The following is a 14,827-nucleotide window of genomic DNA, read 5'->3' as shown; positions in this document are numbered from 1 at the left end:
CGGCTCACTGCAACCTCCATCTCCTGGGTTCAAGCGATTCGCATGCCTCAGCCTCCCGAGTAGCTGGGGTTACAGGCACCCACCACCACACCTGGCTAATTTTTGTATTTTTAGTAAAGACAGGGTTTTACCATGTTGGCCAGGCTGGTCTTGAACTCCTGACCTCAAGTGATCTGCCCACCTCAGCCTCCCAAAGTGCTAGAATTACAGCCACCTCACCTAGCTGAAAGAAGTAAATTTTTTAACTTTATTTATTTTAATTTTTTAATTTTTATTTATTTATTTATTTATTTATTTATTTATTTATTTATTTATTTTGATATGTAGTCTCGCTCTGTCGCACAGGCTGGAGTGCAGTAGCACAATCTCAGCTCACTGTAACCTCCGCCTCCTGATTTCAAGCAGTTCTCTGCCACAGCCTCCCGACTAGCTGGAATCCCAAGATTCCAGGCAAGATTACAGGCACCCACCACCACACTCGGCTAATTTTTTTGTATTTTTAGTAGAGACAGGGTTTCACCATCTTGGCCAGGCTGGTCTTGAACTCCTGACCTCGTGATCTACCTGCCTCAGCCTCCCAAAGTGCTGGGATTACAGGTGTGAGCCACTGCACCTGGCCAACTTATTATTTTGAAATAATTACAGATTCACAGAAAGTTGCAAAAGTAGTACAGAGAAGTCCCACACAAAACATGGTTACAGTTTTATATACTGCAGTATCAGAACTGGGGAACTGACATTATAACAGTGTGTGTGTGTGTGTGTGTGTGTGTGTGTGTGTGTAAAATTGCATCATGTGCATAGATTATGTAACCATCACCAAAATAAAGATACTGAACTGTTAAAGATCTCCTTCCTGCTACCCCTTTATAGTTAGTTACACTTACTCATCTCAGCCATTACTGTTTCCCACTTCTACATACTCTGTATGAATTCAATTCTTTGCAATTTGTTTTAGTTATTTTGTAGCCCAGGATGTGGTTTATCATGGTGAATGTTCTGTGGCCACTTGAAAAGAATGTAAATCCTCACATTTAACCTTGTCAGTGGGTTCTTGGAAACAGTGACCTTAAGCAAAAACAACATACAATGAAACCAATTTTACCATAGGCTAACTGATATAAGCAAGAGTTTAAGTTCCTTTAGCATATATCTAGTCACAAAAACATCACCAAACTTCTAAATAAAGACAAAACACTTACAATGTTAAACATTGAAATAAATAAGAGAAAGAGTAATAAAAATAAGGAAGATTATTACTTATCCAGTTATTCCTGTTCAGGTTCATGAGTGACTAGAGCCTACCTCAGCAGCTCAAGATGAAAGGCGGGACCCAACCCTAGTCAGGACACCATTTCATCATAGGACACACCCACACCCACACTTACACTGTCACAATTTAGATACGCCAGTTAAGCTAATGTACATATCTTTTGAATGTAAGAAGAAACCAGAGTACCCAGCGAGAATTCATGCAGATGTAGGAGAATGTGCAAATTTCATACAGTGGCCCCAGCTGGGAATCCATTATTTTTCATTGTTATAACAAAATGATGTTGAGCGAAATGATGTTATTCAAGGATCTGCTGTATTCTGCTATGTTCGGATGGAGTATTCTGTAAATGTCAATTTTATCTTGTTGGTTGATGTTGTTATTTTATATTCTTCATGATTTCCAGTCTAGTTGTTATATCAGTTGTTGATAGAGGATGTTGAAGTATTCATGTATGATTGTAGATTTGTCTGTTTCTTTCAAGTCTGTCAGCTTTTCTCCACATATTTTGAAGCTCTGCTGTTTGATGCTTACACATTTAAGATTGCTGTCTGCCTTCTTAATGAATTAACTCTGTAATCATTATAAAATGTTACTCCCTGGCCAGGCGCAGTGGCTCACGCCTGTAATCCCAGCACTTTGGGAGACTGAGGCAGGTGGATCACCTGAGGTCAGTAGTTTGAGACCAGCCTGGCCAACATGGCGAAACACGGTCTCTATTAAAAATATAAAAGGCTGAGCATGGTGGCTTACATCTCTAATCCCAGCACTTTAGGAAACCGAGGCAGGTGGATCACCTGAGGTCAGGAGTTCGAAACCAGCCTGACCAACATGGCAAAACCCCGTCTCAACTAAAAATACAAAAATTAGCCAGGGGTGGTGGTGAGTACCCATAGTCCCGGCTACTCAGGAGTTTGAGACAGGAGAACTGCTTGAACTCAGGAGGTGGAGGCTGCAGTGAGCCAAGATCGCACCACTGCACTCCACCTTGTGCAACAGAGTGAGACTCCATCTCAAAAAAACAAATAAATAAAAATACAAAAATTAGCCAGGCATGGTGGCAGGTGCCTGCAATTCCAGCTACTTGGGAGGCTGGAGCAGGAGAATCACTTGAGCCCGGGAGGCAGAGGTTGCAGTGAGCTGAGATCACACCACTGCACTCCCGCCTGGAAGACAGAGCAAGACTGCATCTCAAAATAAATAAATAAATAAGGCTGGGCACGGTGACTCACGCTGGTAATCCCAGCACTTTGGGAGGCCAAGCTGGGTAGGTCACAAAGTCAGGAGTTCGAGACCAGCCTGGCCAACATAGTGAAACCCCGTCTCTACTAAAAATACAAAAATTAGCCAGGCATAGTGGCATGCACCTGTAATCCCAGCTACTTGGGAGGCTGAGACAGGAGAATCGCTTGAACCTGGGAAGCGGAGGTTGTGGTGAGCCAAGATTGTGCCACTGCACTCCAGCCTGGGCAACACAGCGAGACTCCATCTCAAAAAAAAAAGAAATTAAAAATAAAATAAATAAATAAAATGTTCCTCTCTGTCCGTGGTAATTTTCTTTGCTCTGAAATCTACCTGATGTTTATGCACAACCACTCCTGCCTTCTTTTCATTAATGTTTGCGTGGCATATTTTTTTCATCCTTTTTCAAGTGATCTTTGAAGTGAATTTCTTATAGTCAGTATATAGTTGGGTCATTTTTTTTTCCTAATCTTTGCTAATCTCTGTCATTTAATTAGTAAATTTAGATGACTTACATTTAGTAATTGTTATGTTAGCGCTTAAGTCTGCCATTTTATTTTTGTTTTCTGTTTGTTCTCACTCTTTTTTTTTTTGTTTTGTTTTCTTTTTCCTCCCTTCCTGTGGGTAAGTTGAACATTTTTTAGAGCCTTATAAAGCTTTTTTTTTATACAGATGTTTTGTATAGCCATTTAACCAATTTAAGTAAAGTATAGAAACCTTACCTCACTTAAAGTCCCTTTTAAAGATTTTGCATAAGTACCTTTATTTTAGACTCATAATTGATTGATAGTTGTCTATGTACAGAATTCAAGATTGGTGGGAGAGGCCGGGTGCCATGGCTCACCCCTGTAATCCCAACACTTTGGGAGGCCAAGGCAGGTGGATCACCTAAGGTCAGAAGTTCTAGACCAGCCTGACCAACATGGTGAAACCCTGTCTCTACTGAAAAATACAAAATTAACTAGGCGTGGTGGCACATGCCTGTAATCCCAGCTACTTGGGAGAGGCTGAGGCAGGATCGTTTGAACCCAGGAGACAGAGGTTGCAGTGAGCCGAGATCACACCATTGCACTCCAGCCTGGGCAACAAGAGCAACACCCCATCTCAGACAAAAAAAGAAAAAAAGATTGGTGGGAGGCTGAGACAAGAGGATTGCTTGAGCCCAGGAGTTTGAGGTTGTAGTATACTGTGTACTGTATGTACACTGTGTAGGATGATTATACTGTGAATAGCTACTGTACTCCAACCTAGGCAACATAACAAGACCCTATCCCTAAAAACAAAAAATTAACTTAAAAAAAGAAAATAATTTTAGATTGACAATCATTTTCCTTTATGAGTTTGAAGGCACTGTTGCATTATTTTCTATTATAGATTCCACTGTTACTAATGAGAAGTCAAGTGACATTCTCATTCTTACTTAGTAGTATGTGACCTGTTTTTTTTTTTTCTGGAATCTTTGAGTATCTTTTATCACTGATGTTCTTAAATTTGTTAAAATGTATCTGACTGTGTTTTTTTCATTCATGTATTTGTCATTCCGACAGTTGCCCGTTTAGTCTAGAAATTTATGCCTTGCAGTTTTGGTCGTTTTATTGTGTTATTTATTAGATGATATATTATAGCCCACTGATTTATCTTTCTGGAACTTTTATTTTTCAGATGATGGACCTTCTGAATTGACCTTCTTAATTTCTTCTCTTGTTTTCCATTTATTTATCTCTTTTATTCTACTTTTAAAGATATTTACTTAACTTTTCATCTCGTCCCAATGAACTTTTGATTTCAACTGTATTTTCATTTCTCTTTCATGTTCTCTAAAGTTACTAATTTAGATTTATTTGAAGTTTTCTTAACTGCTTCACCTCTGTTTCTCCTGCATTTTTCTCCATTTTTCTCTCTTTCTTTTTTCTTTTTTTTTTTTCTTTCTTTGAGACAGAGTTTCACTCTTGTTGCCCAGGCTGGAGTGCAATGGTACGATCTTGGCTTACCACAACCTCCGCCTCCCGGGTTCCAGCGATTCTCCTGCTTCAGCCTCCTGAGCAGCTGGGATTACAGGGATGCGCCACCACACCTGGCTACTTTTGTATTTTTAGTAGAGACAGGGTTTCTCTATGTTGGTCAGGCTGGTCTCCAACTCCTGACCTCAGGTGATCCACCCACCTCAGCCTCCCAAAGTGCTGGGATTACAGGTGTGAGCCACTGTGTCCAGCCTTTTTTCTCTCTTTTTAAAAAATATTTTTAATTTTTAAAAAATGTTAGTTTATGTTTTTTATTAACTCATCCACAGTTACTTGATATCTGGTTTGTTGAAGCAGTAAGTCAGACATTTGCCACAATAATGTCTGTCAAAGTGACTTGCCATAAACACTCCAGCACCGCATTCATCAGAAGGGCACTCTCGACGAAAGCAACTTATTTTGCCATTCTCATCTACCTTATAATATTTCAGGATAGCCAGCTTAACCTTCTTTCTCTTGTGCTTATTCTTCTTGGGAGTGGTGTAAGACTTCTTCCTTTTCTTAGCACCACCACGAAGTCTCAACACAAGATGAAGAGTAGACTCCTTTTGAATGTTGTAGTCAGACATCTTCCAGTTGCTTGCCAGCAAAGATCAGTCTTTGCTGATCAGGAGGAATTCCTTCCTTATCCTGGATATTGGCCTTTAAATTTTCTGTTGTATTCAAGGGTTCAGCCTCAAGGGTGATGGTCTTCCCTGTAAGGGTTTTCACGAAAATCTGCGTTTGCAGATGGCAGATCTTTAATTTTTTGGGGGTGGGGAGGGGGACAGAGTCTCGCTCTGTCGCCCTGGCTGGAGTGCAGTAGCGCGATCTCGGCTCACTGCAAGCTTCACCTCCCAGATTCAAACGATTCTTCTGCCTCAGCCTCTTGAGTAGCTGGGATTATAGGCATATGCCACCACGCCCAGCAAATTTTTGTATTTTTTGGTAGAGATGGGGTTTTACCATGTTGGCCAAGCTGGTCTCGAACTCCTGACCTCAGCTAATCCACCCGCCTCGGCTTTTCAAAGTGCTGGGGTTACAGGCGTGAGCCACTGCACCTGGCTTTTATTTTTATTTTTATTTTTATTTTTCTAGTACGATGGTGTCTTGCTATGTTGCTCAGGCTAGTGTCAACTGCTGGGTTCAAGTGATCCTCCTGCCTCAGCTTCCCAAGTAGCTGGGACTACAGGTGCATGCTGCTGCACCTTGCTTTTCTGTTTGTTTTGGCCTATGTTTTTCAGTTAAGAGGTTTTCCTCAAATGTCGGATAATTCTTGGTTGTCCACTTAAATTTGAATGAGACACAAAAAGTTGTGTTCAAAGCTGTGTGAGTGAGGCAGTAAAAGTTTGTTTCAAAGCTCTTTTATTTCAAGAATGGAAATAAAAAGTCCATTGACCTCAGATGATCACATAGTGTTAGAGAATCTCATCTGCTGGTGCCCATAAAACTTTTCTGGAACATCTCAGTTTCTCCAGAGACATATCTGTAAACATCTTGCCTGGCTGCTGGTGTTGTGGATCAGAAGATGGAAGGGAAATTTGGTCTTATGGTTCAGTCTGCAGAGTCTCTAAAGACTAAAACCTTAATCTTTTCTGTGCCTGATATTCTCTACCTCTGAGTCTTCAGTTCAGTTTCTCTGGAGAATAATCCTGTAGATTCCTGTGGAGACAGAATAAAGGTCTGTCATCTGATCCCATAAAGTGGGGGTTGTGTGGGGACCTGAGGATCCTAAGGCTTTCAGATCACCCACCCAGTGCTTCACCCCTACTTCCCATTCTGCCTGTGTCCTCAGTTGTTATGTCTTTTAGAGCAGATTCATTTGTTTTAAATGTCTCGCTGCAGGTCCTTAGGCTTGACCATCATCCCTTCTGCTGAGTAATTTGTCATCCTTCATATATTGTGGTTTACAGTTACAGACGACTCCAAGTTTAACTGATGATGGAGTTTCTTTTTTTTATCCTCTTGATTTGGGGTGATATTTGGTTTTTTTGTTTTTGCTTTTTGTTTTTTTCTGAGACTGAGCCTCGCTCTGTTACCCAGTCTGGAGTGCGGTGGCGTGATCTCGGCTCACTGCAACCTCTGCCTCCCAGGTTTAAGTGATTCCACTGCCTCAGCCTCCGGAGTAACTGGGATTACAGGCATGCGCCACCACACCCAGCTAATTTTTGTATTTTTAGTAGAGACGGGGTTTCACCATGATGGCCAAGCTGGTCTTGAACTCCTGACCTGAAGTAATCCACCTGCCTTGGCCTCCCAAAGTGCTGAGATTACAGGGGTGAGCCACCACGCTCAGCCAATCTGGGGTGATATTTGAAAGAAAGAAGGCAACAAACACCGTTTTTAAAACTGAAAACTTACATTAAATGTAATGTTAAGTAGGACTATTATTTTCTCAGTGAAATATTTCTTTTTCTAAACATTTTTGTCTAAACTGTGGCATATTACCTTTCATTTCTGTTTTGATAAATAAATCCTTATGTTGACAAAACAATTAAGTGTCATTAAGAAAAAAACAACGAATTCTAATGCTTTTCTGTTGATGGGAATACTGACATATTATTTGTTTAGATTTCAAAGCAGATTGTTATGTACACCTTATTTAAATTTATTACCTACCACTGAGCAAGATTAGGTATTACAGGAAAACTACCAGTTTGAGAACTCAAATTTGTATCTCCAGTAATCTAGTATACTATAATTTGCATGTTATTTTTTCTTGTTTCTATTGTTTTATTTGTACAATGGCAAAGACTGAAATTGCTGAAAAATATTAAACTGTGGTCTTTCTCTTCCCCCAGGTTCTTTTAGAGCAAGATATATTTCATCATTCCTTGATGGCTTGTTGTTTGGAAATTGTGCTCTTTGCCTATAGCTCACCTCGTACTTTTCCTTGGATTATTGAAGTTCTCAACTTGCAACCATTTTACTTTTATAAGGTGAGATGAAAACAAAGTTCTGTTATGAGATGAAAACAATGTTTCTCATAGAAACATTGTATTTATCTTAGTGCTGAAGAAAAACACTGTTGTGATATCTGGAAAATGTTTCCAGATGTGTTCTGAAAATATATATTCCTGGCTGGGCACAGTGGCTCATGCCTGTAATCCCAGCACTTTGGAAGGCCAAGGTGGGAAGATCACCTGAGGTTAGGAGTTCGAGACCAGCCTGGCCAACATGGTGAAACTCCGTCTCTACTAAAAATACCAAAAAAAAGTAGCCAGGCATGGTGGCAAGCACCTGTAATCTCAGCTGCTCGGGAGGCTGAGGCAGGAGAATTGCTTGAACCTGGGAGGTGGAGGTTTGCACTCCAGCCTAAATGACAAGAGCAAAATTCTGTCTCAAGAAAAAAAAAAGGTAATATATATTCCTTTTGGGTGAAACCAGGAACACAAGAGACAGTTGAGCATACAATGGCTCACACCTATAATCCCAGCACTTAGGAAAACTGAGGCTGGAGGATGGCTTGAGTCCAGGAGTTTGAGGTTACAGTGAGCTATGATTGTGCCACCACACTCCAGCCTGAGCACGTAAGCAAGACCTTGTTTCAAACAAAAAAAAGAGAGAGAGAGAAGGTGAGAGTATCAGTTAATTAAGTCAGTCTTATACCTTCAGTTCCTTTGTTATCACGGACTTGAAAATAAGACCTGGAACTAGTACTTAACTTCGTATTTTCCCTATTTATGAATGAAAATTATAATCCTGTTAAACAAATGCATGGTGAAGAACAAAAAGCACTTTCTACCAAGAGGAAAAAAGACCTAAAATTGATTTTGGTGATGGTCTAACTAATAAAGCTATAATAATAGATTATGCTTCTTCCGCAAGTTTGAGCTAATTCAGTGTGAATGAATCTTACTTACCTTTATTTTTCTTGCTACAACTATTTTTATTAATCTTTTCAAAATAAAACAGAGGTCATAGCTATTGAACTACATCATCACCCTCAATAACATTTAGTCATCACAGTCAATAACGTTTAATGTTACATAGTATCAAAATTTAAGACTACTGTTATGCTTCTTGGCATGATTTAGTTAGTATTTAGTCATCTAGGCTACTTTTCTACTGGTGATAGAAAAATTGGTTTGAAGAGTTAAATTTTTATACCTACAGCATGCCTGAATTAAAGTTGTAGAAAATGCAGGTCATTGGAAAGCTTATCTCTGTGAATTATTGAGTGTGATTAAAGTATTTTTAGGTTTCTTAGGGAGAAGTGATTCTACTATACACTTACTTTAATGTTAATGTATATATTCAACTTTTGCCGTTAGGAAAAAGTTTAGTTTTGTCAACAACCTCATAGTAATTTGTTTTTATTTGTAACATCCTTATTTTATTCAAGAAGCTAAATGCCTTTTTTTTTTTTATATAGAGACTCGGTTTCACTATGTTGCCCAGGCTGGTCTCGAACTCCTGGGCTCAAGCAGTCCTCTCACTGTAGGCTCCCAAGGTGCTGGGATTACAGGCATGAGTCACTGTGTCGCCCTCCTTTGTTTTTTTAAACGACATAAATGATATGTACTGATTGAAGAAAATCATAAACATAAATGTGGGCCAGGTGCAATGGCTCACGCCAATAATCCCAGCACTTTGGGAGGCTGAGGCGGGCAGATCATGAGATCAGGAGATTGAGACCATCCTGGCTAATATGGCAAAACCCCATCTCTACTAAAAATACAAAAAATTAGCCGGGCATCGTGGCACGTGCCTATAGTCCCAGCTACCTGGGAGGCTGAGGCAGGAGAATCGCTTGAACCTGGGAGGCAGAGATTGCAGTGAGCCGAGATGGTGCCATTGCACTCCAGCCTGGGCAACAGAGCAAGACTCCGTCTCAAAATAAATAAATAAATAAATGTGAATATTAAAGTCATACATTATAATCTAATTATTACTCCTATTAGTATTTTGTGTATATAAACTTTATTCTGGATACTTCCCTTATTAAAATAGAATTATAGTATATATAAGCAAAGTCACTTTATAAGAGTATATAAGCAAAATCTACTTTCTGTTATTCTTTCTGTCATTCATTCTGTTATTCTGAGTTAGCAGAAAAAATAGTCTGGAAAGGAACAATACATTTAAAATAGAACTAGACTTAGGTTAGGAACCTAACACCTGACTTCTCCCACTGTTGGGCTGTTGACCAGTTTTCACCTATCATTGCCTCAGGTTGTCATTTATAAAATAAAACGTGAAAAACAGAAATGTATGTGAACATATTTTAAAGAACTTAAAAGCTCCTTTATAAATTAGAAGATGTTAGTAAGCCATAGAATTATGGTTCAAAGATGATTTTGGTTCTGTGCCACAGAATAAGGCCACAGTGGCCAGGTGCAGTGGCTCACACCTGTAATCCCAGCTACTCGGGAGGCCTAGGCGGGCAGATCACCTGAGGTCAGGAGTTCTAGACCAGCCTCGCCAACATGGTGAAACCTCAGCTCTACTAAAAACTACAAAAATTTGCCAGGTGTGGTGGTAGGTGCCTGTAATCCCAGCTACTCGGGAGGCTGAGGCAGGAGAATCACTTGAACCCCTGAGGCAGAGGTTGCAGTTAGCCAAGATCGCAACACTGCTCTCCAGCCTGGGCAACAGAGGGAAACTCTGTCTCAAAAAGAAGAAGAAAGCCACAGCTAGTCCTACATGCAAGTCCAGACTAGAACTGACTGCTTGAAACCACATTGCCTTCTCACCTTTCTCCTCTGCAGGTTATTGAGGTGGTGATCCGCTCAGAAGAAGGGCTCTCAAGGGACATGGTGAAACACCTGAACAGCATTGAAGAACAGATTTTGGAGAGTTTAGCATGGAGTCACGATTCTGCACTGTGGGAGGCTCTCCAGGTTTCTGCAAACAAAGTTCCTACCTGTGAAGAAGTGAGTCTGGGCAAGGCTGATAATCCTATCATTAAAAAAAAACAGCTTTATTGAGAGATAATTCCTATGCCATACAGTTCACCCATTTTAAGTGTACAATTCAGTGGTTTTAGTATATAAATAGATATGTGCAGCCATAACCACAATTTTAGAATATATTCATCACTTCAAAAAGAAACATACATCCTTTAGCTATCACTTCCCTACCCCCATATCTTCTCCCTAGCTCTAAGTAACTGCTAATCTACTTTCTGTCTCCATAAATTTGCCTATTCTAGACATTTCATATAAATGGAATCATAAAAATGTAGTTCCTTTTGACTGGTTGTCTGTCGCTTAGCATAATGTTTTTAAGGTTCATCCATGTTGTAGAATGTACCAGTATTTCATTTCCTCTTTTTTTTTAAGGTGGGGTTTCCCTCTGTTGCCCAGGCTGGTGTGCAGTGTTGCAAACGTGCCACACTGACTGCACCCTCAACTTCCTCAGGCCAAACGGCCCTTCTGCCTCTCAAGTAGCTGAGACCACAGGCACATACCACCACACCCACACCCGGCTAATTTTTTTTTCTTTCTACTTTTCTTTTTTTGAGACGGAGTCTTGCTCTGTCACCCAGGCTGGAGTGCAGTGGCGCAATCTTGACTCACTGCAATGTCTGCCTCCCGGTTCAAGCAATTCTCTGCCTCAGCCTCCCGAGTAACTGGGACTATAGGCACCCACAACCACGCCCTGCTAATTTCTTTGTATTTTTAGTAGAGAAGGGGTTTCACCGTGTTAGCCAGGATAGTCTCCCAAAGTGCTGGGATTACAGGTATGAGCCACTGCGCCTGGCCTGTCTTTTCACTTTCTTGATGGTGTCTTTGAAATGCAAAAATTTTTAATTTTGATGGTGTCCAATTCAGATATTTTTTTCTTTTGCTTGTGCTTTTTGGTATCATGTCTAGGAAACCGTTAAACTTATTTAAAATTTTTCAAATGTCTGTGTAAAGATTGAACACTTTTCATTAGTGGCATTTAGAATTAAAAAATAAAAAACAGAGGCCGGCCACAGTGGCTCATGACTGTAATCCCAGCACTTTGGGAGGCCAAGGCGGGTGGATTGCCTGAGGTCAGGAGTTCGAGACCAGGTTGGCCGGCTGGCCAACATGGTGAAACCCCGTCTCTACTAAAAATACAAAAAAATTAGCCTGGCATGGTGGCACACACCTATAATCCCAGCTACTTGGGAGGCTGAGGCAGGAGAATTGCTTGAACCCGGGAGGCGGAGGTTGCAGTGAGCTGAGATGGTGCTGTTGCACTCCAGCCTGGACAACAGAGCAAGACTCTGTCTCAAAAAAAATTAAATGAATAAATAAATAAAAATTAAAAATGTGTGCCCAGAGTTGTGCACAAATTACATTTTTAATAGTATCATGTGAGAAATTGAGGTATTGTGTTTTTTTCTCTACTTCCGTTATTCTTTCGTAACTCCTGTCTTTTGATTCTTCTTTGTTTTGTCTCCTTATGTACTTCATTAGTCTTCTTGAATTTTTCCCTAATCCCAAACTTCTAGAACTGTCCACGGCCAGAAGGAATTGAAAAGAAGATGGTTTCTTGAAATCTCTCTTCCATGCTTTGGTCTTTTGCAGCAGACAGTAACTTACTGGGCCACCCTTCAGTGTTCATCACTTATTTCCATTGAAGAACTTCAAACTCCTTCAAGTTCAAAAAAGCTGTGAACTCGAAGAAGGATTAGTATTGAAGCCATTGCTCTTATAACTTACTAGTCGTATGATCTTGGGCAAATTTCACATTCATATCCTCAATTTTCTCATCCCTAAATGGAGAATGATACTGCCTACCTCATAGGTTTAGTTCTTGTGGTTGGTAACTTACCCATATAAATTATAAGGTTAAATGAAATGAACTCTTTCCATAAGTCTGTTAACATTAAGAATTGAGCACTTTATCCAAGTTGTATTTTGTGAAGAAGTGAGAAAGAGAAATAAAATAGTAAAAAATAGAAGTTAAGAAAACACTTTTTCGGCCAGGCACAGTGACTCGCGCCTGTAATCCCAGCACTTTGGGGGGCTGAGGTGGGTGGACCATCTGAGGTCAGGAGTTTGAGATCAGCCTGGCCAACGTGGTGAAACCTCGTCTCTACTAAAAATACAAAAATTAGCCGGGTGTGATGGCATGCACCTGTAGTCCTAGCTACTCAGGAAGCTGAGGCAGGAGAATTACTTGAATCCGAGAGATGGAGGTTGCCATGAGCCAAAATCGTGCCACTGCACTCCAACCTGGGCAACAGAGTGAGACTTTATCTCAAAAAAAGAAAAGAAAAGAAAACATTTTAATAAGTTTTAATCAGCAAGTTTATCTATATGTAAACCCAAGGGTTTTTGTTTTCTACAGGTTATATTCCCAAATAACTTTGAAACAGGAAATGGAGGAAATGTACAGGGACATCTTCCCATGATGCCAATGTCTCCTCTAATGCACCCAAGAGTCAAGGAAGTTCGAACTGACAGTGGGAGTCTTCGAAGGGGTAGGTTCAACATTGGTAAAGGAATGAAAAAGTTACAAAGGGTATTTGGTTTTTTTTTCAGAGAAAATTTTAAGTCTTGTGAGTATATTATTATGAAATCTAATTTTTTCAGCAGGATTCAAAAAGGAGCTTGATGCTTGTGCCAGCACCCCTGTGTAGCTCATTGTACACTACATTATATACTATAATATATATATTATATACTATAGTGTATACTATATTAATATAATTTTAAATATAATTTATTTAATAAATGTATGTAATCTTTCCTGAATGCTAATGGAGAACTGTTTAAATAAGCTCAGTCAGGCATGATGGCATCTTTCTGTAGTCCTAGCTACTCAGGAGGCTGAGGCAGGAGGGTTGAGGATTGTGTTTGAACCCAGCCTGGGCAAAATAGTGAGACCTCTCTCATGTCCCAAAAAAAAGAAAAAGAAGAAAGGGAAAAAAAAAGATAAGTGTATTAGTCTGTTCTCATGCTGCTAATAAAGACATACCCAAAGCTAGGTAATTTATAAAGGAAAGAGGTTTGATTTACTCACAGTTCCACATGACTGGGGAGACCTCACAATCATGGTAGAAGGCAAAGGAAGAGCAAAGGCACCTCTTACATGGCGGCAGGCAAGAGAGCTTGTGCAGGGGAACTCCCCTTGATAAAACCATCAGATCTTGTGAGACTTATTCACTATCAGGAGAACAGCATGGGAAAGACCCACCCCCATGATTCAGTGACCTCCCACCTGGTCCCTCCCATGACACGGAATTATGGGAACAACAATCAAGATGAGATTTGGGTGGGGATGCAGCCAAATCATATCACTAAGCTAAATACCTACTTTTCCAAATTTCACAAGTTGATATTCTTCTTTTGCCTACGTATGTCTCTGTAGAAAAACATTGAAAGCAAAATAAAATTTGTATTATCTTTGGAATGCTTAAGTTCATCTAATAAACTAGTTATTTATACTCTTAAAATAGTTCATTTTGAAACTCACCAATGGAAATATTTTAGTTCATTCTTCCTTATTTTCTTTTGTGATGTAGCGGGCTAATGTGTGCATCTTGTGGATTATATAGTTCTTGGATTTTAAAAAATCAGTTAAAATCTCCTGACCACATAGTATCCATTAACAAATCTTAGATGAACAAGTATTCAGGTTACATAGTATGTGGTACATCCATTTTTGGACTCTGTGTGATTGTGTATGTGTGTTTGTCTGTCTGTCTGTCTGTCTGCAGTCTTTGCTTTATATAAAATGCAGGATCATAAAAATGACTGCAGGCCAGGCGCAGTGGCTCACACCTGTAATCCCAGCACTTTGTGAGGCCGAGGCGGGCAGATCACCTGAGGTCAGGAGTTCGAGATCAGCCTGGCCAACATGGTGTAACCCCGTCTCTACCAAAAACACAAAAATTAGCTGGATGTGGTGGCAGGCGCCTGTAATCCCAGCTACTCAGGAGGCTGAGGCAGGAGAATCACTTGAACCCAGGAGGCTGCAGTGAGCCAAGATCGCACCACTGGACCCCAACCTGGGGGATGGAGCAAGACTCTGTCTCAAAAAAAAAAAAAAAAGCCGGGCACAGTGGCTCACACCTGTAATCCCAGCACTTTGGGAGGCCGAGGCAGGTGGATCATGAGGTCAGTAGTTCAAGACCAGCCTGGCCAAGATGGAGAAACCGCATCTCTACTAAAAATACAAAAATTAGCCGGGCATGGTTGGCAGGTGCCTGTAATCCCAGCTATTCGGGAGGCTGGGGCAGAGAATCACTTGAACCTGGGAGGCGGAGGTTGCAGTGAGCTGAGATCACACCATTGCCCTCCAGCCTGGGTGACAAAGTGAGACTCCATCCCAAAAAAAAAAAAAGATTGCGTAAGGGCATAAGGTCAGGCATAGTGGCTCACGCCTGTAA

General features: G+C 40.5%; 1 protein-coding gene across 5 annotated transcripts in view; it reads left to right on the top strand.

Moving 5' to 3' along the window:
- RBL1 (RB transcriptional corepressor like 1) overlaps window positions 1-14,827 on the top strand; it is a 100,867-nt gene that overhangs the window by 45,306 nt on the left and 40,734 nt on the right. For all 5 annotated transcript variants that reach the window (XM_026455280.1, XM_026455278.1, XM_026455279.1 and 2 more), the window contains 3 exons: window positions 7,317-7,454; window positions 10,227-10,391; window positions 12,784-12,916. In XM_026455280.1, coding sequence (XP_026311065.1) covers window positions 7,317-7,454; window positions 10,227-10,391; window positions 12,784-12,916 — 436 coding nt within the window. The remainder of the gene's footprint in view (window positions 1-7,316; window positions 7,455-10,226; window positions 10,392-12,783; window positions 12,917-14,827) is intronic.

The sequence above is a fragment of the Piliocolobus tephrosceles genome, chromosome 20, assembly GCF_002776525.5.
Source record: "Piliocolobus tephrosceles isolate RC106 chromosome 20, ASM277652v3, whole genome shotgun sequence".
NCBI lineage: Eukaryota > Metazoa > Chordata > Mammalia > Primates > Cercopithecidae > Piliocolobus > Piliocolobus tephrosceles.
Note: the sequence above shows the minus strand (reverse complement) of the source record. Positions and strands in the feature narration are given on the sequence as shown.